At 49.5% G+C, this 25,126-nt stretch overlaps 1 protein-coding gene across 3 annotated transcripts in view; it reads right to left on the reverse strand.

The window, feature by feature from the left end:
• The window catches only part of LOC121172060 (E3 ubiquitin-protein ligase RNF185), a 107,538-nt gene that overhangs the window by 63,563 nt on the left and 18,849 nt on the right, over window positions 1–25,126 (reverse strand). The window contains exons 2-7 of one of the 3 annotated variants that reach the window (XM_041003859.1): window positions 22,651–22,861; window positions 19,843–19,861; window positions 17,185–17,297; window positions 16,172–16,226; window positions 11,264–11,381; window positions 7,688–10,068 (exon numbers count right to left, since the gene is read on the reverse strand). In XM_041003859.1, the coding sequence (XP_040859793.1) occupies window positions 9,971–10,068; window positions 11,264–11,381; window positions 16,172–16,226; window positions 17,185–17,297; window positions 19,843–19,861; window positions 22,651–22,826 (579 nt within the window). In that variant the 5' untranslated portion in view covers window positions 22,827–22,861 and the 3' untranslated portion in view covers window positions 7,688–9,970. Of the gene's footprint in view, window positions 1–1,321; window positions 1,447–7,687; window positions 10,069–11,263; window positions 11,382–16,171; window positions 16,227–17,184; window positions 17,298–19,842; window positions 19,862–22,650; window positions 22,862–25,126 lie in introns of those variants that run through there. The other 2 variants (XM_041003856.1, XM_041003857.1) reach the window with 2 other exon arrangements.

Genomic DNA, 25,126 nt, shown 5'->3' on the forward strand with positions numbered 1-25,126 from the left:
CTCTGTATATCTGCCTTTCTAATAAATAATAATAATAAAACAGATGAATTTTGCATAAGGGCTGCAAGTTTCTAAGAACCAAGGTTTCAAAACAGAGAATCCACATCCCACTACAGTTAGAAAGCAACATGGGGAAGCGTCTCAGTTGAAGAAATCGGGATGCTCAAGGAAGACTTAGAGGAAGCAACAGGAGACAGTCCCACGCCCAGGGCACTCATTCATTCTCTCTCTCCAAAAACGGAGTAAAGTATCAGTAGCCAGGAGAAAAATCCCATGTTCCTATGGGGAGGAAGTGACCCTCGGGTGGCCTGGGGCCTTGTATTCAGGATGGAGGAAGTGACCGTCCACAGGGAGGAGCCAGGAAGCGGGGGCCGGCATCCAGCCTTTCCCTGCCTCCGTCTCTCCCGCTGCCACCTTCAAAAAGCTGCTGGTGGTTGGGGCCTTGGCTGGTGGGTCCACAGACTGATGTCCACCGACACCAGTGCCTGGAAACAGGGGCAATAGAAGGTTCCTGGTTTGGGGGTGCAGAAGCCTGGGAGCCAACCCCAGGCCTGAAACTTACCCCCTTCTTTGTTAGAGGGCACTTCCTTCCACCAGGTATTGGGCCACTTTCCTGGGGTACCCCCCCATTCACTGGGTTGGGGGGTACTCAGATCCTGGTGGCCTGCTCTGTGCCCCTGGGCAAAGTGACTGAATCTCTTCTCACCCCCTTGTCTAGTTAGTGCCCTGACCTCCAAAAAGTGGGGGAGAGTTCACACTGTACCCCCATTTCCGGTAGAATCTGCAGACCCCAAGCGTCATACCTTCCCCTATTTTGCATAGAAAATGCAGACCTCGTGGGTAACTGCCCTGCACCCTGGAACATGATCCTGAGTCCCCATGCTCAAAGGAACCCCTAGGCCCTTCTACTTCCTTGGACAGGGTTTTAATGGGGGTGGGGGAGTGGGTTGATCTAAGCTCACCAAAGTCCTCACACACAATAAATAAATAATAAGGCTGAATTCTTGGCAGAGCCAGAATCCCTTCCTTCCGGGGCTCTCAACTGGAAGGAAGCCGCCCTGGCCTCCTCTACCGCTCGGAGTCCAGGCTCCCGGATGCCAGGCCCCCTCAATTCCCGGACGCCCACGACCTTCCAGTCTGCACACACACGCACACCCTCCAAGTCCCCCCTTGAAGAGCTCAGGCTCACGTGGACCCACTCAGCCAGAAACCCTCAGGAGCCTGCCGCTGTCCCCTCAGGAGCCTGCCGCTGTCCCCCTCAGCCCCACAGGTTTGGATTTCAGGGATAACTGGGGGACCGGGCGCTGCAGCCCTGCCTTACCCGCCAGCGCGGCCATGCTTCCCCGGCACGCGGAAACGCGAAGCAGGAGGCAAAGACCGGGCAGCAGGTGCCCTGCGTCCCCGCGGCTGCCGCCTGAGGCGCGAGAGGACCTTAGCCCCGGGGCTCCAGGAGGATGCGCCGCCTACGGCGCCCGCGCAGGACCAAACCGCACCTGGCACTAGGGGCCCGCCCGCCGAAGCCCCGCCCCTGCAGCCCGACTCCGCCCCCAGGGCCCGGCCCAGCCCTCGGGACGTGGACTCTGAGGCAATTCGCGCGCCCCCTAGCGGGAGTGGCGAGCTCTCGGGGCGCTGGTGCGGATACAGGGGGAGATGGGGAGAAACTGAGGGTAAGTCCGACTACCTTAAGATGGCTCCCTTGGGAGAGACTGCATCGTGATTGCAGTGGCGGATTCGCTAGCAGTTCAGGACTGTTGAACTATCAAAACCTCTTGAGAAATTCATGGTGTTGTAAATTTCTATTTTTCTTCCTGTTGTTGATTTTGTATTGTGGTTTTCCATTGAAGAGGGGTGTGAGGTGACTGAAATGGAGACTATTATGTCCAGATGTGAGGATGCAGTGCAGTGAGCATCTCTACTTCCAGATCAAAGATGGACTACTAATGAAACTATTAGCTGTATCTTGACAAGGGGAGGCTGGACTCTGCCACTGTCCACGCCCGCAATGATGAACATGTGACTGTTTATGAAGAGTTATGCTATAGTAATGATACAGAATTCGGTTGGGGAGGAGGGAATTTGGGAAGGGGACAGAGGCAATAAAAAAAAAAAGTTAAAACAAATGGCTCCCTTGGGAGGGATGTGATAACATAATGTTCCTAGAATTGTGTCTTACAATGTTAAAAATTCATTAATAACTTTAGGAGCAGATATGGTCATATTGTACAGTAAGTCTGCCTGCCATGCCGGCATCTCATATGGACACTGGTTCCAGCCCTGGCTGCTCAACGTTTAATCCAGCTCCCTGCAGCGGAGGATGGTCCAACTGCTTGGGACCCTGTACTCATGTGGCAGACTTGAACGAAGCTCCTGGCTCTGGGCTTTGGACCAACCCAGCTCTGGCTTCCATGAACAACCACTTGGGGAGTGAACCAGCAGATGCAAGATCCATTTCTTCAAGAAAATTTCAAGTAAAATTGAAAAAAAAATGGCAATAGATGTCGTCTAGGACAAATCTAGGCCAAAGTGTTCAGTGGTCCAACGAACATTCTGCTGCATGGCAAGGACAGACCCTCAGCAACACCTGGGATTTGTCATCCTCCAGGACTCCCAGGAGCAACTCATGTAGCTTCCTTAAAATAATGGAGTCTTTCTCCAGGAAACCTATGCAAACACCCTGCTGTGTCATTAAATGGTTTAGAGAATACTTAGGATAACTATAAGAATGTAAATAAAAACAGTTGTATTGTTTGGCGGGGGGGGGGGTGAGGTGGGGGGGGGTGGCTAATGATTTTAAAAAGATGCAGGACCCAGTGAGGTAGCCTAGTGACTAAAGTCTTCACCTTGCACTGCCAGGATCCCATATGGGCACTGGTATGTGTCCAGTCATTTGGGAAGTGAATTAGCAGACAGAAGTTCTGTCTGTCTCCTCCTCTCTGTATATCTGACTTTCCAATAAAAAGAATTTTTTTTAAGTGAAGATACAAAGGCAGAAGCTGGTCAATGCAGACTCAGTGATTTCTCCAATATTTGTATGAAACCCAGGAATACAGAGGGTCCCCACTGTGTGAACCCAACCCGCTGGAACCCGCACACACACCCAATTGGAGGAAGAGCATTCTCTGATGAACACTTGGTAACATTCAAGAAAAAAAAAATGTAAGTGCTAGGAAAAACACATGCAGACTAGATCTGTCCTTTAACAATGTCTACTTAGACAAGAAAGCTCCAGGCACAGAACAAGAATGGCAGACCGGGTTCTGGTAGCTGCCGGCTGGCCTCCAGGGGTCCGAGAACCACTTCCTCTCACTGGGCTTGGGAAGAGATTGGGGTCCTCTGTGTGACCACGGGCCAGCCACAAGTCAGTCAGTCCCATTCGATCATCTCACGCTGGAACCCTTGCCATCTCCCTTGGTCAGATTTAGGTCACAGGCAAAGTGGCTGGTGGATTAGCGAGGGGTAGGGCTGGGGCCCAGCGAGGGATCTGGATTCGGCCTCTCCTTTTGCCTCAGGTGCTGGCCCTCCAGCAAGCAGAGGCAAGCACAAGTTCTCTTCCTGCCCTGCCTGTTTGAACTGGATGCCAGGCACATTGTTCTCTGGTGTGTGGAAGGTAGTTCTGTTTCACAAAGTGCTGGGGAGGAGAGGACCGAGCCAGACCTCTACCAGCTCCTGGGGACTTTTTTATAAGGTTTATTTTTATTGCAAAGTCAGATATACAGAGAGATCTTACGTCCATTGATTCACTTTCCAAGCAGCCACAACAGCTGGAGTTTTGCCAATCTGAAGCCAGGGGCTTCTTCCAGATCTCCCACATGAGTGCAGGATCCCCAGGCTTTGGGCCATCCTCGACTGCTTTCCCAGGCCACAAGCAGGGAGCTGGATGGGAGGTGGGGCCACTGGGATTAGAACGGGCGCCCATATGGGATCCCAGGCGCTCAAGGCAGGCTAACATGCTGGGCCATTCCTGGGGACTTTTGTAACTTCTGAAGAAATCGACCTGTGATTATGTGTGGAATTCAAGTGGCAGGACTCCAGGGGACTCTGATGACAAAAGCTACCAGATGGCTTGCAAAAAAAAAAAAAAAAAAAAAAAAGAGTTGGGGGGGGGATGGTTGGGTGGTTGGGACAGGAATTTTAATCATCCTTTGAAAAGGGATGACATTGCATTTTCCGAAATGCTAGGTAAGGATGGCAGCTTTGGAATCAAGACTTCCTGGCTGTCTTCTCTTCCTCTCCTGCAATACCCTCGTGCCCAAGCACCAGGCTTGTCTCTTTTGCTTTTTTCCTCAGGCCTTATGATCTTCACTGAGGAGGGAATAGCTGGGATGAGGGGAGAGAGAGGAGAGAAGAGCAGGGACAATTTCTCCCAGGGAAATTCCAGTGAGAAATGCAAGTTGAAATACAAAAGAATTTGTAGAAATGATGTAACTGGGCCTGGCATAATGGTTCAATGGCTAAATCCTTACCTTACAAGCACCAGGATCTCATACAGGTGCCAGTTCGTGTCCTGGGTGCTCCATTTCCCATCCAGCTCCGTGTTTGTGACCTGGAAAAGCAGTCGAGGATGGCCCAAAGCCGTGAGACCCTGCACCCTGCATCCACATCGGAGACCTGAAGAAGCTCCTGGCTCCTGGCTTTGGATCGCTTCAGCTCTAGCCATTGTGGCCACTTGGAGAGTAAACCAGTGGATGGAAGATCTCTCTTATTCTCTCCATAAATCTGGTCTGCCTTTCCAGTAAAAATAAATATAAATAAATAAATGATACAACCAAGACATGTCTTCCCAAGGTGGATCCAAAAACTATTGCAAAAATCACCTGTGACCTCCAGGGGTCACTTTTGCCAGGCAGAAAAGTGACCATAAGTGGCCCTATCAGGCTTCTATAAGGCACACACGCCACCTGCCCAGTTTGTTTAGCTGATCGCAGTTTAGACCTTATCAGCAATTGCAGAATTACCTAACTCTTGAGCCTGTGACTCTCAAAACCTTGACCTTGAAGAGCACCTCAAGGTTTTTCCCATGCTGGAAATAATGACCTCCTGGTACCTAGCCAGACTGTCTTGGTGCCATGTCCACTTGCCTCAAGCTGAGCCAGCCTCTGGTCTTGGTCTCCTCCGTTGTCTCAAATAAGACTGTCTGATCTTCCAAAACTATGTTTCTGAATGATCCTGTCATCTCCTTGCTCAAAAACCTTAAACAGCAAACCAGTACCTACCACATAAAGGTCCAGCTAAGCCCTCTTGAGCTAACATCATGCTCTGCAGGATTCCAACCCCCACCCCCTCTTTTTTTTCTATGCACCTCGGCCATCTTTCCAGTGCTTTCTCAGACACTTTAACAGGAAGGTAGATTAGAAATGGAGCAGCTGGGAACCAAACTGCTGCTTTTGGGGAAAATGGGGAGGGAGGATATGGAAGAGGAGTAGGAGGAAGTAATCTCTACACCTGCAAAACTGCATCACGGAAAATAATAAACTATTGTTTATATGGGATGTGAAGAGGCAGTGGCTTAACCCTACTGTGCCACAACACTTGCCCCACACACCATTCCTGCCATTCCTACAACCACCTCCTGCTCACACTCTCTCTGCAATGCTGCTGCTCCACTCCGTTGCCTGGAAGTATAGTCTTGTCTCTTAACTCTAAAAACATTATTACTTCTGTCACTGTTTCAATCCCTATAAATTCATCTAAACTTGCACTGTCCAATATGATAACACCATGTGGCTACTTAACATGAAGCCCAAAACGAGGCACTTCAGTTTACCAAGCACACTTGGCCACACCAAGGCCAGCGGCTGCTGGGTCAGATGGGGTCTACACCCAACATCTCCAGTTCCACAGGAAAGTATCTTGTTAGACAGTGCTGTTCTTGTGCATGGTAATATCACCAGCAGGGTCTATCAGATGTTACATGCATCCGGTACATACTATCACATGTTACTTTCTTACCACCCACCCACTCACACACACACAAAATCAAGCTTCAAGATAAGCCTCTAGACCTAACAAGCCAGGAAATGCAGGAGTAAGAAGCACCTGTTTACACTGAGTGATGCAGACAGAAAAATGGACACTATGAGAAACTCAACAGATAACTTGATTTTTTTTGGCTATACGGCATTGAGGGTTTTTTTCACCCCAAAGGTACATTAAAGGCCCTGCTTTAAAGTTATTAAAAAACAAAAACAAAAAAATAAAATTTGATGGGGCTGGCATGGCAGCTCAACTAACTAATCCTTTAGCTCTAGGTGTTGGTATCCTATATCAGCACTAGTTCGTATAGTGGCTGTTCCACCCAGCTCCCTGCCTGTGGCCTGGGAAAGCAGTAGAGGACGGCCCAAAGCCTTGGGACCCTGCACCCGTGTGGGAGACCTGGAAAAAGCTGCTGGCTCCTACCTGGCTTCAGATTGGCTCAGCTCCAGCTGTTATGGCCACATGGAGAGTGAATCAGCAGATGGCAGATCTTTCTCTTTGTATCTCCTTGTCTACATATATTTGCCTTTCCAATAAAAATAAGTCTAGAAAAAAATTCTGTCTCTTCTTTATGTAAATCTGCATTTAAAATAAAAATGTTTAAAAAAAACTGGGTTAGAGATGTTTAGTAAGCCAATCCTTCTATAACTTGATGACAATGATCAAGATTAAAAAAAAAAATCCTCACCTCCCCTGGATGGTGGACATTTGACATAGAGATTAAGACACTGCTTGGGATGGCTGTATCTGCTATCACAATGCCTAGTTGACATCCTGGTTCTGCTCTCAATTCCAGCTCCCTGCTAATGTGCATCCCAGCAAGTGATCAAATTCAAGCAGATGGGTTTCTGCTTTTCCTCTGGGAGACAGATTGAGTGCCCATGTCCTGACTTCAACCTGGCCCACAGTCCAGCTCCTGTGGGTATCTGAGCAGCGACCACAGAAATCCATGATCTCCTTGCATTTTCAAATAAAACATCCTCACACTCAAGATGCATAGTGCTAGTGAAATATTTAACAGATGACACACAAGGCCTGGCTGTTGAGTCCAAGCAGAGGGAGATGGAGCGGTGTGCACATGCCACGAGGACTGGGCTGACTGGAGCTGCATGATTGCTACGTAGAGGCTTTGCTGTCCTTTTCCACTGCTACATGTGCTTCCTGTTCTTTATGGAAAGCAAAATCCCTGCTCTTCTTTTTTAACTGGGATTGTGGAGTTCCTGAAGTTCTCTTATCTTTACATTCACCACAGTGTCTTGACACTAGTTGACTCGATGACTCTGAGGTCACAGTCTAAGAGGAAGAAAAGTGCTTTCCGCAGAGGCAGGACCTGTACTGTAGCTCTGGTACACTGGGGAGCCTGGCATTGGGTCAGGTCCACAGACCATCAGGGAGGGAGGCTAACATTACATAACCTGGGATCATCCTAAAGGTTGTGCTTGTCCACAAGCAAAGCTTCATTGTGGCAGCTGACTTGTAAGCTCAGGAATCCTGTGCACTGGCTGGGTGTGGGGCTGCCTGTCGGACAGGTTACACCCAGGGCAGGGCTGTGCACGAAGCCCTATGCATCACATGGCTACCAGTGGTTGTTGAGAACACTTTCACCTGCAGGGTGACATGACCCAGGACAGGTGCTTCCCAGAGGCCACACCAGTGTGACAACTCTCCACCCATCAGCCTCTTTGAGACACAGACAAGCAGTCTAGGCTCATGGTAATGTAAAACCATTTGTTTAATTCTAAATCAAATCACTTCCACAACAGTGAAAATTGGTGACTGGTCAAGGTGTGCCACTGTGCAGTTCATCGTTTTTTGCCTGTGGTCAGGACTTGGGCTGGTCCAAGTCCCACAAAGGGTAGAAGGAAGGAGAGAGGCTGAGAACACGGAAAACACACAGAAAACAAAGGGGAGCTGCCCTGGCAGAGGGGGAGTGGAAAGGGGCTGCCTGTCTGGCGGGGCTGGGCCAGCAGTCCCAAGTTGGCTCATCAGCCCCAGCTCCTGGCAGAGGCGGAATGGGGATCTAACAAGGTTCAAAATCACGGGGTTTAGGGGCATCCTGGCCTGGCTGACAGGCTCCCAGGATGCCTGTGCTGATACAGCTTGCCTGGGCTCACCTAAGAGTCAGGATGATTCACCTTTCTATCTACAACTCTTCTTCAATTTTCCTTCTGGAAACTCGTTTTTGTTGAGGCCAACTATCTCAAGTCTGCTCTCTCTCCCTCTAGCTGGGGCCACACTCCATTTAGGGATTCTCCTTCTCAATTCTCTCTGGAGTAGAAAAATCTCAGGGGGCCCCCCTAACTGGCAGGGCTCCAGAAGGTGATAAAAACAGCACATCTGAGTGGGTGCCCAAGGATATTTGCCATCTGTTCACCGTGCTGTAAAGCTGGTGGCTCACTCCTATTCAAGTGGTTTCAGCAACTGCATCACCTGCTCAACACTTTTTATTTTGTCTTTTAAACACTGAACTATGGCACTGACAGGTGCAAAGGGGAAGGTATGGGAGGTATGGGACAGGGAGGGGGTGCTTCCTAGAGGGGAAGGGAGCTCCCCTTGTCATCTTGAAGGTCTTGGTTTCCACAAATTAGAAATACAGAATCCTATTTGGAAAAAAGCACTAAGTGTGGCTTTCTACTATTTTTGGCTCTGGCTGGGGTTAGCTAGGGGCAGTGGGGCCTGATGATGTGAGCAAGCGGCCCCCAGGGCAATTCTGTCTCCTGTGACTTTTGGGGTCTCCAGGAGGGGACTGATTTCCAGCCTGAGGCCTGGCAGGCAGAGGTGGAACAGAATGGTTCCACCGCATGAACTGCCCTACCTGCCTGGTACCACACTCCATCAGTAAGAGTGGGAAGCAGCTTGTGAACCTGAGAAACAAATCAAGGGCTTGGGTTACAGGATAGCCCCAGGATTCCACAGCAAGGAAAAGAACATCATGCCGCTGTGTAGATGTTCCCCAGGCCCAGCGGCCTGGCTGGATCAATCAGCAAGGTCGCCTGCTCAGTTTTCAGGAAAATCCATTCAGCCACACTAAGGTCAGGACACTCGTGGTTCTCCTTCTTGTGTCTTCACAATGGACAACTTGGCCTCCGGGGACGGCAGACGTGAACATGTAGCTGGGCTCAGCAGCCCCAGCCTCCAGTTTCCTCCAGCTAGGTCCAGATGTGGATGTGCTCTAAGCTCCTGCAGCCTGACGATGGCCTGCTTGTTTGCTTGTTCCCGTAGAGCTCTGAAGCCTTGACTCCAGCCTTCCCAAGTTCACAGCAGTCAGTCCTGGCTTCAGCAGTGGTCTAGGCTATGTGCACACAATTTTGGGGGGATGGCTGGTGGGAAATGTGGGAGTGAAGTCACACGTTCCACCACGGCTGATCTATGCCAGCCAACCAAGAAGTAATTCGGGCTGGGGACCCTGAGCACAGTCCAGGGTCAGTCTCCAGAGAATCAGTGACATGATGCCAGCTTCAGTGGCTGCAATTAGAATCTTCCTGGAACAGCTATGTCTTGTGTCACTGCTGAGGAGGAGGAGGGAGAGGGAGGAGGAAGGAGAACACAGCAGCACAAGAAAGGAGAAGCCCCACGGGCTTCTGAGGCCTCTTGTAAAGGAGCGAAGGGAAGCAAGTTGCCATAAATACCATTTGGTTCATCCCTTTGTTTCGTAATAGTAAACAGGTGAAACGGCACACTGAGTTCCTCGATGCCCACCTCGTCCCTGTGCAGCCAGGACCTGCTGAGCTGGCTGGAACAGGACCTCGCGGAGTCATCGGTGAGAGAAGATGGAAGGCCAAGGCCTGAGCTTACAGTCAGGTGTTTACAGCAGCGGTGACACCTTGACAACTCATCTCGGGCTCCAGAGTTTGGAGGGAGAAGCAGGACTCTGTGATGCATTACCAACCCCACCGATTCCAGAGTCTGGATGAGCCAAGAAGCCGAATGCCAGGAGTGAGGTGGCACGTCCCCAGCCCAGGGGCTGTGAATGGTTGGATGCGGGCAGAGCCCAGCATTAGGCTATAAGGAGCCAGAACATGATCACCAGGGCCACAAACAGGAAGAGGCGTGACAAGAACTGCTCATCCACATACTGGGGCGTTCCGGGGACAGCTGGGGAGATAGGAGGGAGAAGACAGGCTGTTGGAACGCTGCAGCTGTGCACACTGACCAATCGGAAACCCAGAGCCTCCATCTGCATCTCTTTACAACAGCATCCTGTACTCTACACAGAGACTTCTGAACCCCCCAAAACAGCAGACAAGACAAAAATGAGTGGGATAATGAAAAAAAGGTCTCCAACTCAACCTTTGAGGGTTTGACCTATACGTGGCAAAAACCAGCTGACTAGAAGGGAAACTCTTGGCAGAAACAGTACAAGAACAACTCCTGTACGGGGCATGGTGTGGTTGCTAAGCGCTGTGTATTATCACTCCCATTTCATGGAAGCAGCTCTTAAAACACAGGTATAAACTGGCTTGCCTGAGCCTGAGAGGCTTCTCAGGCGGAAGCAGAACTATCCAGCCCCTACACGTGCTTCCCCTTTCCAGAAGAGAACGAGGGCCGCCTCATCTCCCCTACAGCGTGGCAAAGCCGGGGCACAACTGGAGAGAGGACCTAAGCCTCCACTCCTCTGAGCTTTGAGAAAGGTTCAGAGCTCCCGGTCCCGACTTGGGAGGAGGGTTTAGAGGATTTACATCCCAAATGGAAAGACTGCACCAAACATGACACGGAGAACTGCAGTGGCGGCAGAGAACCAGCTCTGGAGTCTGGCCCGGCTGTGGGTGCAGGCAGGTCCCTACTCTGCTGCAGAGTGCGACCTTCCTTCAAGGCCGAGCACAGTCTGGCCGCGGGGTCAGGGGAAGGGAGAGAATATCACATGTGAACAGGTAAGAAGCTTTGCAGGTAGAGAAGGGAAGGCAGGGTGTCTGCAAATACCAGTTGGGTGCGCTGATGGATTTGTGCAGACAGGCAGTCATGAAGGACTGATCTATTACCTTCTACACGTCAAGGACTGGGAATGGGGCAGGGAACCCGTGGGATGGCCCAGATGTGGGTTTAGTGTCTTTGGAGAAGTCGCTTCTGTAGCCTCTGCTGTGCCCAGGGCACACAAGGCACCGAAGGAAGTAGGCAGAGCTCAGCTGGCTGTGGCCCTTCCTCTGGCTCCGCACTGAGGATCCGGAGGCTGATGACCCACGTAGTGACAGTTCTCTATCTGTACCCTAGACACTGTCAAACAGCAGGAAGTCTTGGAGTAGGATCAGAAGGACAGGTTCCTGATTTCTTGAGAAAATTTTCAGGGACTTACCTGGAGGGGGCCGCCCATCGTTTATGTTAAACGCTGTGGCAAATATCCCAAAGGGAAATGCTCCGATTCCGAAGGACATCTGAAAGCCACCATCTCCAAAACCAAATCCTTGAAATCCCTGTGGAAGAAATGCAGTTGAGTGGAGGAGAAAAAGGCAGGCTGCTGCGGTACCTCCCCAAATGATACTCCCTTACATGTCACCTTCCATGTGTCCCTCCCCTCTGCCATAGCACTCCCTCCCATCTGGACCCTGAGGCAGAGGCACCCCGATGGCCACTTGGCTTGTTCAGCCTTCATTCCTAGCTACTAAGCAGTGATGAGGCCAAAGGCACTGGCTCGGACCCAACATGAAACATGCTGTTACTCCAAGCCCAAGTTTTGAGGCTTGAGGTTCTTCTTTCCAGTGTCCCACTTCAGCCAGAAAAATGTTCTGCACCCTTCAACACTGCAAAATTGACAAACATCTCCATGTCCAATTATAGCATGACAGCAAAAGGAGCTGCCCATGATGTGCTACAGCAAAAGAAGTTAGAGCTTTAATTAGTCAACAAGGGAAGTCATAATCAAAACTGTGATGCTCATGTCGGGATCCCAAATGGGCACTGGTTCTAATCCCGGTGGCCCCGCTCTCCATCAAGCTCCCTGCTTGTGGCCTGGGAGGGTAGTCGAGGATGGCCCAAGCAACTGCAATGGCCGGAGTTGCGCCAATCCGAAGCCAGGAGCCTCTTCTGGGTCTCCCACATGGATGCAGGGTCCCAAGTTTTGGGCCATTCTTGACTGCTTTCGCAGGTCACAAACAGGAAGTTGGATGAGAAGCTGGGTCACTGGGATTAGAACTGGTACCTATATGGGATCTCAGTGAGCTCAAGATGAGGATTTTAGTGGCCAGGCCATTGCGCTGGGCCCTCCTTTCTCTTGTTACTGTGCCGTCCAAACAAATCAATCTCTCTCTCTCTCTCTTTTTTTTTTTAAAGAGAGGTGGGATAGGTGTTTGGTACAGCAGTTAAGACACTACATGTGATGTTAGCATCCCTATTAAGAGTGCTGGAATTCAAGCTCTGATTCCAATTTCAGCTTCCTGCTAGTGCACACCCTGGGGTCCAGCTTCAATTGTCATATTTGGGGAGTAAACTAGCAGATGAAATGAAGTAAGCAGATAGAGAGAACTGGGCCTGGTGCAATAGTCTAGTGGCTAAATCCTAGGCTTGCATGTGCTGGAATCCCACAGGGGTACTGGTTCGTATCTTGGCTGCTTAACTTCCCATCCAGCTTGCGGCCTGGAAAAACAGTATAGGATGGCCCAAAGCCTTGGGACCCTGCACCTGTGTGGAAGGCTCAAAGAAGCTCCTGGATCCTGGCTAAGGATCAGCTCAGCTCCAGCCATTTGGCCACTTGGGGATGAATCAGTGGATGGAAGCTCTTTCTCTGTCTCTTCTTCTCCGTATAAATCTGACTTTCCAACAAAAATAAATCAATTAAATTAATTAGTTTTTAAAAACAGGAAAAGATACTACTGAGCCAAGTATCCTTAACAAGAGTTTTTGTTCCTAAGTTTTTCCCAAGATCAAAAAACTCCCAGCTTCGTGTCAGGCATCACTGCCTACCAAGCCTCCCAGGTAATCAGATCAGAGGACAAACCTCTAGGGAAGGAAGAGCCCTGGTTTCCATCCCCTCAATCAGAAATACCTCCTACTCAGGCCCGGCATGGGCGAGTCTGAGGACTCCTGGGATTGGGCTGCCTTACCAAGGAAGGTGCAATCGTTTCATCAGGAACTACAGCTTTTGAGCCGTGTGATCCTGTTTCCAACCTGCCGACTTCCTGTCTGCAGCCCCTAAGTCCTCCCGTGGGGTGGGTCCCTTCATGCTCCTTGGGCCAAGTCTGCACAAAGCATCACTGGCGGCCCCAGGCGCTTAGGAACACTGCAGCCATCAGGGTCAGTCTCTGGATCCCTCTGCGAGCTGCTGCTGCTCTGTCAGGTTAAAGATACCACCTGGTGTTCAAGAGCAGCGACCATGCAGGGGCCAGGCGGAACCTCAGCTCTCTGCAGACCCCAGCAGGTCACTTCACCTATCCGGGCCTCACTTTCCTCTTCTGTCAAATGGGTTGATGTGAAGTTTAAAGGAGACCATACATAGCAAGCTCATGTCATGTGGTGGTTTGCATGTAACATTCAGTACTGTTTACTGGTAATAAGAGTGAACTAAAAGGCCTTCAATTTATACTGAAAAAAAAAAAAAGAAGCCTTAAAGAAATGCCCTAATTCAAAGGAAAAAAAAAAAAGTGTGCAAAGATGGCAACTAGCATTGGTTACAGAGGAGAGAGAGAGAGAAACAGAGAGAGGTATTGTTCATCCAATGCTTCACTCCCCACAATGGCTGAGTCTCCATCTGGATCTCCCATGTAGGCAACATGGGCCATGCCATCTGCCACTGCTTTCCTAGGTGCGTTAGTGGGGACTTGGATCAGAAGTGGCGCTGCCAAGACTCTGAATTGGTGATTATATGGAATTTTGGCATCACAGATGGTAGCATAACCCATTGTGCCACACACTGGCTCTTTCAAGATTTATTTCATTTTTATTGGAATGTCAGATATACAGAGTGGAGAGAGACAGAGAAAAAGATCTTCCATCCACTGACCCACTCCCCAAGTGGCCACAAAGGCCAGAGCTGTGCTGATTCAAAGCCAGAAGCCTAGGGCCTCTTCGAGGTCTCCCACATGGATGCAGGGCCCCAAAGCTTTGGGCAATCCTCAAATGCTTTCCCAGGCCACAAACAGGGAGCTGGATGGGAGCAGGGCGGTCAGGATTAGAACCAGTGCCCATATGGGATCCTGGTGCACATAAAGCAAGAATTTTAGCTGCTAGGCTATCACACCGGGCCCAACAGTGGCCCTTTTTTATACCATTATTTGAACAGCAAAATCTGGGAGCAATTAAAACGTCCTTCAGTAAGGAAAATTTGATATTATAAGGCAGGAATTCAATGCAATAAAAAGCCGCCTCTAAATGTAACAGAGAGGGTGAGCAATGCAGTAGACTAATCTACTGCTTAGGACGCCTGCACCCCACAGTGGATTTCCTGCTTCAAGTCCTGGCTACTACGTATCCTGATCCAGCTTCCTGCTATGTGCCTGCGTGGTGGCAGATGACAGCCCAAGGACCTGGCCCACGCCACCCTTGCAGGAGATCCAGATTTCCTGCTCCTGGCTTTGGCCTGGGCCAGGTCCAGATGTCATAAGCATTTGGAGACTGAAAAAGGAGACAGAAAATTGGTTTGTCATGGTGCCTTTCAAACAAAAATCTTTTGAAATATGAAAAGTAACAGTGAAGAAGATATTTCAGAACATCATGGAAAACACTGCCAAAGTTCAATTTTAAAGCAGGAAACAGATATGTGGCTTCGTAAAATACTCACAGGGACTTAAAACAGTTTGTTTTTTTTAAAGTTTTCAGAAGTGGGAAGAAAAAGTTTATTTTGGTATCAAAAATAAAAACCCTTGGCAATCCATGTGAAAATTTTTTCACAGTATGCATTTCCCAAGAACTTTCTGAAGACGTCCTTGTATACAAATGAGAAGCAGGGAAATGAGCAGATACTTGCTCTGAGACTCTGGCCATTCAAGTAAATATTCTGCTGTTTTTTTTTTTAAGATGTATTTTTATTATTTTTTTATTGGAAAGGCAGATATACAGAGAGGAGAGACAGAGAGGAAGATCTTCCATCCGATGATTCACTCCCCAAGTGAGCCGCAACAGCCGATGCTATGCTGATCCGAAGCCAGGAGCCTCTTCCGGGTCTCCCACGTGGGTGCAGGGTCCCAAAGCTTTGGGCCGTCCTCAACTGCTCCCCCGGGCCACAGGCAGGGAGCTGGAAGGGAAGCGGGGCTGCCGGGATAGAACCGGTGCCCATATGGGATCCCGGGCGTGCAAGGCGAGGACCTTTGACCACTTGCGCCACCGCGCCAGGCCCAATATTCTGCTTTTTAAAAGTACTTATTTTGAGGCCTGGCATGGTAGCGTAGCGGCTAAAGTCCTCGCCTTGCATACACCAGGATCCCATAAGGCTGTTGGTTTGCATTCTAGGTGCTCCACTTCCCATCCAGCTCCCTGCTTGTGGCCTGGGAAAACAGTAAAGAATGGCTCAAAGCCTTGGGACCCCGCACCCTTACGAGAGACTCAGAAGAAGCTCCCAGTTCCTGGCTTCGGATTGGCTCAGCTCTGACTGTTCTGGCCATTTTTGGGGAAGTGACTCAGGAGATGAAGACTCATGTTTCTCCTCTCTGTAAATCTTCCTTTCAAATGAAAATAAATCTTTCAAAAAATTTAATTAAATTGGAAGCTTGAGACACCCACATGCCATATCAGAGTGCCTGTTCCGAGTCCTGGTTCCTCTGCGTTTCAGCCAGCTCCCTGATAATGCATTCTGTGTGGGCAGCAGATCTGGCTTAAGTGTCTGGGTCCTTGCCACCTCTGTGGGAGACTCAGGTGCAGTTCCTGGCTACCTCGTGACCCGGCTCTGGTTATTGTGGGCATTTGGGGAACAAACCAGCAGATAGAACTTTCTGCCTCTCTCTGTCGTCCTTCCCAGTAGATGAAAACAAGTAATATTTTACAAAGTTAAGAAGAAAAGGTAGATGTATACAAATACAAAATCACAAACATTAACAAACCCGTAACATGTGTATTTATAATTATTAAAAACATATAAAAGAAAATAAACTAAAATGTTCCTAGTGGTTATCTATGAATAGTGCAATTTTAATTTCTCTCCCCTTTTCCCCCCTTTACTTACATATTTCACTTTGTTTTAGTGAATAAGAAGAAAAAAAAAAATCATAAGGCTGGGAGGGGGGATTTCTGAAGCCAGGAGCTCATTTCTAGCAGTTCCTGCTAGCAGGCTTCTTACCCCTCTGTTCTCTGGCTCTGGTCTCTGCCCCTGAGGACGAGGAGGAGTCTTCTCTCTGAAACAGAAGCATCGCAAAAGAAAAGTATCACCAAATGCTTTGTGTTCCTATGGCAACTGGGAGCTCTTTACCAACAAGGTCAGGGCCGGGGCACCATTTCTTGCCCCAGGAAACGATCTTATACTGAATTAAATCAACTATCAACTCTTGAGTTCCACCTGCAATTGTTCTTCCCAACTCTTCAGAAAACCAGGGCTCACGTCAGTTTGTCACAGGACAGTTTGCAGTGTGGCCTACACCTCTCACCGAGCCTCTGACCTAGACTGGCAGACCAAGAAAGGGTAGCTTGTCTGCCAGCAGTTTCCAGCCTAAGCTGTTCCGGTTAACTCCAGTACACCTCTCACGACTCTTAGGCAAGTCCTGCCTCAGGGGTTTCAGTTTTTCTGCTCATTCAGTCCACGAAGGCAGGATGCTTTCAATACTAAGACTGACGTCATTCGCAGTCTGAGCAGGACTGTGGAGGGCAGAGAGAGCAAATCCAAAGCCTTAAGGGAGGGAAAAAGGAAGAGGCCCTCCAAAGGGAGTCTAGCAGGTCTGGCGCACATGCTGGGGTAGAGAAGGAGACAGTGAGACTCTGCTGGAGAGCTGAGGGGTATCAGACCACGAAGGGCCTGTGCTTGTACAATGCTGGATTCACACACACCTTTATTTCTACCGAAAAAAAGAAAAGTCATTCAGACCCCCTGTTCCGTCTCCCTCCACAGAATACATCAGGGCTGCAGGAACCCCAATCCCTGGGGACTCTGTTGCTACTGCCATACCCCAGGCTTCCCAGGCAGCAGGGGGCGCTGTCACACTTGTAGCTGGCCAACAACACTCAGCAGGCATCTGTATTATAGTCCAGCCAAGTGGCAACCTGCTTCCTCCTGGATTGGACTGTTGCAGAACTGGGGAATCACCAAGCTCCAAGAAAGGGTGGGGAGAAGTGGGTGCGAGAGGAACCCCGAATCCTCACCTGGGGTCCTGCTGTCCAGTGCTGCCTCTGCCGTAGAGCGGGATGACTTTGTCGCGGCTGATGCCAGCTTTGCAAACAGGACACACCTGTCGGTTAGGTCTGGTCTCCAACCACTGCAAGCGGGAGGGAAGTAGGCAGTGAGTGGCCCGAGGGCCGCTGCAGAATGGCTGGTCACAACCCGCAGGAAAACAACATGGCTGACACTGAGAAACACCAGAGGCTGCGACCCAGGCATCCCTAGAGGAACCTGAGAGTCCTTCTCCTAGCACTCTGTAAATAATTACTAGTGGTAAACTCAAAATTGCCTTTAAATGCCCTTGTAATGAAACAGGCTGATTCATGCTTTGCTGCTTTCTGGGGACTCCCAGCAACACAGCAGAAGGAACGAGAAGCCGGGGCAGTCGGCAGTGGACAGATCCGGCTTTCAGATGAGGCTGCCAGGGTGGACATAACAAACTTTACATCTCCATCGACTCCAGAGGATCAACTGTCTGATCCTTTCTGTGGTTTCTCATTTTGGCAGCACTGCTCAACAACTGTGTGTTCTGGATACCAACATCTGGACATTAACAGATCCTCTTCTGGTGATTTCTCATGTGCTAAAGGACAGATTTTTTTTTGCTTATTCTCTAAACTTGCTTTTTTGTTTGTTTGTTTTTTAATGCACTTCCATCTGGCTGGCACCATAGCTTAAAGGGCTAATCCTCCACCCTGTGGCATCAGCACCGCATATGGGCGCTACTTCTTGCCCCAGCTGTTTCACTTGTCATCCAGTTTCCTGCTCATGGTCTGAGACAGCAGCGGAGAATGGCTCAAAGCCATGGGTCCCTACACCCATATGAGAGACTCAGAAGAAGCTCCAGGATCCTGAGTGAGCTCAGCTCTGGCCATTGTAGCCATCTGGGGAGTGAACTAGCTGATACAAAACCTTCTATAACGGGCCCGGCACGGTGGCGCAGTGGTTAAGGTCCTCGCCTTGCACGCCCGGGATCCCATATGGGCGCCGGTTCTAATCCCGGCAGCCCCGCTTCCCTTCCAGCTCCCTGCCTGTGGTCCGGGAAAGCAGTCAAGGATGACCCAAAGCTTTGGGACCCTGCACCCACGTGGGAGACCCGGAAGAGGCTCCTGGCTCTGGATCGGCATCAGCCGTTGTGCTCACTTGGGGAGTGAATCATCGGACGGAAGATCTTCCTCTCTGTCTCTCCTCTCTGTATATCTGCCTTTCCAATAATAAAAATAAATCTTTAAAAAAAAAAAACCTTCTATATCTTCTCTCTGAAAATTTGCCTCTCAAATAAAAAATGTTTAAAAAAAGAAAGACTTAAAAAAAGATTTAAAGGATTTTAAAAGACCACAAATCCTGCTAAGGAGATATATATACTTCTCACTGGTCACATTAAAAATATTTTGTTTAACTTTCTTAAAAATGCAAATGATGGGCCCAGTAACCTAGTGGCTAAAGTCCTCACCCAGGACCCAATGTGGGCACCTGTTCTAATCCCGACTACTCCACTTCCCATCCAGTTCCCTGCCTGTGAACTGGGAAAGCACTGGATGGCCCAAAGCCTTGGGACCCTGCACCCGTGTGGGAGACCGGGAAGAAACTCCTGGCTCCTTGCTTCGGATCAGATCAGCTCTAGCCATTGCAGCTACTTGGGGAGTGACCCAGTGAATGGAAGATCTTTCTGTCTCTCATTCACTCTATAAATCTGAGTTTCCAACAATAAATAAATAAAAAGAAAAAAAAAGTTTAAAAAGTACAAATCATAAGAACCTGTTACCTGGAACGTCTTTACATTCAGTAACTCTATATGTAGATTTTGTCAATGTTTATTTCACAGCACAAATCACACCTTGAGATCCAGTGCTGTAAGCTTTGTTACGAAAGGGGAACCCAGGACTGCAGAGCTGCCGACAGCAGCCGTCCATCATTTATTTGATAGTCCATTTTATTGATCTTACTGTCTCAAGTGCTGCTGCAGTCAGAGTCCACGCAGCCATGCGCCCTCTCTGAGCAGACTGGAATTGACCTCTTCCTAAGCCGCCTTCCCACAGTGCTCTGAGGCTGACAGCCTTGGCGATAGCAGTGATGTTTCACGGCCAATTGCGAGCACCAGGCTCGAGCCTCGCTCACCAAGCAGGTGTCTGAATCTTACTGAAGGTCAGGTCTAAAGCTGGGAAAACAGACTCCCTGTCTCTCTTTTTCACCAAAGCTCTATTGATACTAAAAAAAAAAAAAGTGTTCCCCTTCCTAATGTTAAGAACTGTTAAGGACCAGGGTGGGGAGATGCTGATTTGACAGGAGCAGGGCTTCTTCTAGAGGCAGACTTTCAAAAGTGAAAATGAACGTTAACACACTGAAAAATTCAACCCAATTTACACATGACTGAGTTCCAAACAAGTGGCTGCCTCTGAAAGCCACAGAGTGGCAGAGTTGGAACTGCCCTAGGTACCATGCTAACCCTTTATTTCTTCAAGTCCCTGTCGGTGGGCAGGTGTATACAGAGGATTGGCAGGGGTGGGGGGACAGTGCTGGTGAGCAAGTAATGAGCCCACAAGTGGGGGAGATTGCAGCTTCTGACAGCAATCTCCAGGGACGAGAGCCGCCTTGTGCAACCACAGCTGATGAAAGACAAAGTAAAATGAAATGCATCTTACCTGATGTAAACATGGCCAACTGCCGGATCCCCAGGGTGAGCAGTCATTAAGGTGGCGGGGGAGAAGAGGAGGAGAGGAAGAAAAATGCTTTCATTAGCAAAAACACTTGACAGGTGGGAGCAGCAGAACCAGAGGGGAGACCCCCAGAAAACTGGGCTACTGAAATCCCATGGAGACTCTGTTGGGGATTACTGCTATCAGGGGTTAGAAAAAGCTGGTGAGACAATCCACTTTGCACATTTGGGGCTCCAGTGTGAGTGGAGACACCCAGGGTCTGCACCAAGCAGATCCAACTTCCCTGCAAGCCAGCCTGCAGAGGCTATTACAGCCTCTGAAAGAATCCAATAAAAGCTCAAGACCCTCTCTGAACAGAGACTCTTGGGGGCTGTCTCATGAGCAGGCCAAGTGCACAAACATGGCCAGGCTCAGTTGGGCTCCAAGGGGAGGGTGGAGGCCTAGGTAGGTTAACAAAAATCTTCAGGCTGTCCTCAGCCTTGAGGTCACACACTTGGGACAAATGGGACTGAATTCCTTGGTATACCCGGCTTCAACCTCTAGTCTGGTATTCCAGGCAACAGAACTTTATTCTGTTTCTCTACCTCTGAAGTAAAAACAATATATAAGGATCAGCACCAGGGCGCAGTGGGTTTAAGCCTCTGCCTGTAGTGCCAGCATCCTATTTGGGCACTGGTTCATGACCTGCCTGCCCCAATTCTCTGATCTAGCCATTTGCTTATGGCCTAGGAAAGCAGCAGAGGATGGCCCAGGGCCTTGGGACCCTGCACCCATGGGGGAGACTAGGAAGGAGTTCCTGGCTTTGGATCAATTCAGTTCTGGCACTGACCAGTTCTGACCTTTTCGGGACTAAACCAGCAGATGGAAGATCTCTTCTTTGCTCTGTAACTCTTTCAAATAAAAATGAAACAAGTATTTTTTAATCCTGTATATAAAATATGTGAAATTTGTTTTATAAAAGGATCGACATTATGGCACAGTGGGTTAAAGCTGGTGCTTGCAATGCCAGCATCCCATAGGAGTACTGATTTGATTCTTGGCTACTCCACTTTCAATGTAGCTCCCCACTGATGCACCTGGGAAAGCAGATGGTCCAAGTCCTTGGGCCCCGGCACCCAAATAGGACACCCAGCAGACACTCCTGGCTTCAGTCAGGTCCAGCCCCAGCCATTAGGGTCACCACAAACCAGCAGATGGAAGGACTCTCTCTGTGTGACTGTATCTTTCAAATAAATCAACTATTGCTTAAACAATCCTTTTTTTAGACTATTTCCCTGATCAAACTTACCTAGATTTGGTAATCTGGTGTCCAGCCCTAGTAAAACCATTCCTCACCTCCTACCCAGAGTGCTGTGAGAGGTATACAGTAGGCTCAGTGTCTCAGATGAACTCAATAGCTCACAAGCCTGTCCCTGAAACCTGCTTGTTTTGGGATTGGTGTTGTGGTGTAGCACATAAGCCTCCACCTGTGGTGCCAACATCCACATAAGTGTCGATTTGAGTCCTAGTTAGCTCCACCTTTTTTTTTAAAGACTTACTTATTTTTACTTGAAAGACCGATTTTACAGAGACAGACAGACAGGTCTTCCATTTGCTGCTTCACTTCCCCAAATGGCCATAACAGCTGGAACCTAGCTGACCTGAAGCCAGAAGCTAGGAGCTTCCTCCAGGTTTCCCACGCGGGTGTAGGGGCCCAAAAACTTAATCCATCCTCCACAGCTTTCCTAGGTAATAAGCATGGAACTGGATCAGAAGTGGAGCAGCCAGGACACGAACTAGCCCTCATATGGGATGCCAACACTTGCAGATATTTTGCTAAGCCACTGCATTGACCTTGTGGCTCTATTTCCATGTTTACCCCTACCTGTATTTAAGTTGACCCTTCAAAGTTCAGCTCAAAATCTCAACAGAAAAAGCACCACTCAATATTCACCCAGGATCTCCAAGCCCAGAAGCACTTCTATAACCACTGGGGTTGTAATGGGATATGGTCTCTACCACTCCATTTCGAGACACTCTTAGGTATGATACAGTAATAGCTCCCTTGGCCACTGCAGACAAACAGTGTTTTCTCCATGTTGCGTGCTCTTCCGCATCTCTAACGTAGTTCAAGCCTTTTAATACTCAAAACAGTTCTGTAAAATGAGGAACAGTATGTGCAAAAAGCCCCTTGCACAGGTCCATCCACAGGAAAGTGGCAGAGGCCCAATTCAGAAGGAGGAATTTTCTGAAGTATGGCTACACATCCTTGTTCCTATAGGCTTAGCAAGCAACAAGGTGCCACAGGTAACAGGTGCTCAGTAAACCCTGAGTGTCATGGCTAGCACTGTGGCATAATGGTTCAAGCCACTGCTTGCAATGCCACCGCCACCCATATGGGTGCCAGCTCACATCCCAGCTGCTCCACCTCTGACCCAGCTCTCTGTGTTCATGTGTCTGGGAAGGCAGCAGAAGATGGGCGACATGTGGGAGACATGAATGCAGTTCCTACTTGTGGCTTCAACCTATCCCAGCACTGGATGTTGGAGCTATTTAAGGAGTAAACCAGCACATGGGTGGGCGATCTGTCTCTCCCTTTCGCTCTGTGACTCTGCCTTTCAAATCAGTGAATAAATCCTTTCTAAAAAGTGGGGCATGTCATAACCTTAGAGAGGAGGAGAAGGAACCCAAGGGTGGAGACATCCAGCCTCAGGACCCCACGTGGGTGGGAGGTCTTCTGTTCCAAGGCTGCCCATGGCTACAGACTTCCCTAACACAGCAGCGTGCTGGCTGGGGCAGTGGCGGGGAACTGACCAGAACAGGTGGCCACACAGGCTGATGACGGCATCCTTGGCTGTGTCCAGGCAGATGTTACACTCGAAGGTGCTGTCCTGCCCTCCACTTTCACCAGCACCGTTGCTGCTTCCGTTGGGCCCCCCTGCACTGGAGTTCTCGGGGGACGTGGAGGCCGAGGGCCCCTTGCTCGCCATTCTTGCCTGTCAATGAAGATTCTCCCAGGGAATTCCTGAAAGGCAGAGAAAGAGCCCTTGAGTGCTCACTTCTGCAGCCTGCTCCCTCCAGCTTCCACATCAAACCCCTCGGCTTCTCCCAACCACCGACTCTGGTTATGACAGAAGACGGATTCCCAGAGAGGCTGGCAGAGGACAACAGTTGTGGGGTACAACCCAAAGGGCAGTGACTCAGACAGGGCCCGTGAACGTGCCCCCCAGAATATTGCACACAAACATACCAATGGCACAGTTATGGAGGTACTTCAGAAAGTTACTGGAAAAATTAAAAGTTTATTTTGGTTGCTAAAGAACTTTTTGAAATACATGCAGTCTACTCATAGTATGCGCTGTCAGGGACCTTTTGACGAGCCTGTAGGAAGAGCCTCCAACTGGCTTTCTAGAGCAATCAGGACCCTGTCTCGATTATCTTCACATTCTCCTGTGAGAACCAACCCGCACAACACGCACGTGTTCCATCGAACGGAGCTCAGGCTGTCCTCCACCTGCGGACGGCCTCCATCTAGCAAGCGACTCCGCTCAGGCCAAAGGCTGTGACCAGCATGTGCCAGAACATAAACATTCCTGTGACTGTTACGGGGTGGGGGAGGTTTTCAGGAAGGACCACAAAAGTCATTTGGCCCAGTGGTTTCCACACTATTATCTTTTTCATTCTCTTTTGCCACATTAGACTATCATAAACCTTATTTCATCTGATTCAATCAAGGTTGTTTCTTAGCTTCATTACATTTAGAGGCATATATCTCTGCCGTAGAGGGAAAACCAGTATGGCCCACCGTAAGTGAAAAATACAGTAAATGCAAAGGAAGAAAAGTTTATCCTCACAGGACCTGAGGCAGCTGGCACATTCATACTCCGTTTTGGGAAATCTGCTCTGATCCCATCTCTTTTGGAACCTGGAGCCTGAGCTACCTGGCTGGCAGATACCTGGGCACATTTGTATTCAAACCACTGTGCCACCACAGGCCAAGTGGCCGCTAGACAAAGACCACTGTCCACCGCCACCTCCAAGTCAAAGGAAGCAGCCAGGGCTGACAAAGGCCAAAACTCAAAGGGATGCTCACAAATTCTGGGTGATCGGGTCCCTTCAACATCTTAGAAATTCCAAGAAAGAAATGTTGGCCACCACAGTCTGAGAACTGGAGCCCTGAATGCTGGCCTCGGCCCAGCCTCCAGTTCAACCCTCTCCTCGCGACATTTTTCTAATCTGTAAAATGAGGTATTAGACCACGTGGCCTCTGGGTGCCCCCTTCCAAGTCTTCCAGACTGTCGTTCCACTTCTGCTTACCCCCAGGCAACTCCTCTGTAAGATCAGGACTCACCGCGGAGCCCCTGAGGACCACCTTGATGTCAGCTCCCAAAGTTCCAGGAGATGAGAACCGAAGCGCTGCCGCCTCTGCAGACCCCACAGCTATCTCGCCTTCTCGTGGCAGACACAGAGCTCTGGACTCGGGAGTGAGCTTCTCTCACCACCACGGCAGCTCAGCGACTGGGGCAGGCAGAGGCGGCCGGCTCAGCGCCACGTTTTCACTCAGTTACATCATTTTTCACGATGTCCCAGGAGGGCAGCTGGTTGCTGGTGGCACCAGTGCCTTGCTGGCCTTGGCTCTGAGAACTTCTGCCAGACCCTCTGCACCCCCTTTCCATACACATCTGTTCTCTGCATCTTAGGGGTACAGTGCATTTTTTGGGGGGAAGTACTTGATGGTCTTTCTTCACTGTACCCGCTCAAGTGTCCTGGGAATTTAATCTGCGTGTCTTTGTTCAAGATGATCATCTAAAATTAAGAACTATGTGTACAGGTTCACTGATCAATCTTAACTAGCCTCCTGATGTGATGTAATAAGTACCCAACATCACCACTGAAACATTTTTGCCTTAGAATGTGGAGGCAGCATTACCTGTTTACAGAAAACACATGCATGTATTAACTCCAGCGGTGGCTGTAGCGGCTCAGCAGCTGAAGTCACTGCTTGTGAAGCAGGAATCCCTTATCAGAGCACTGGTTCGAGTCCCAGACGCTCCATTTCTGATCCCTCTCTGCTGATGTTCCAAGGGAGGCAGATGACAGCCCAAGTGCTTGGGCTCCTGCCTCCCAGGTGGGCACCCAGATGGAGTTCCTGGCTTCTGGCTTTGTCCCAGCTTCGTCCTGGCACTGTGCTCATCAGCACACTGAACCAGGTGAACCAGCAGATGGCAGATCTCTTTCTGTCCCTCTTTTTCCCTCTTCCTCTCTTTCCAAATCACCTGCCTTTCAAATA

Source organism: Ochotona curzoniae, unplaced genomic scaffold, assembly GCF_017591425.1.
Source record: "Ochotona curzoniae isolate NIBS_2020 unplaced genomic scaffold, NIBS_Ocur_1.0 scaffold_274, whole genome shotgun sequence".
In the NCBI taxonomy this organism is placed as follows: Eukaryota; Metazoa; Chordata; class Mammalia; order Lagomorpha; family Ochotonidae; genus Ochotona; species Ochotona curzoniae.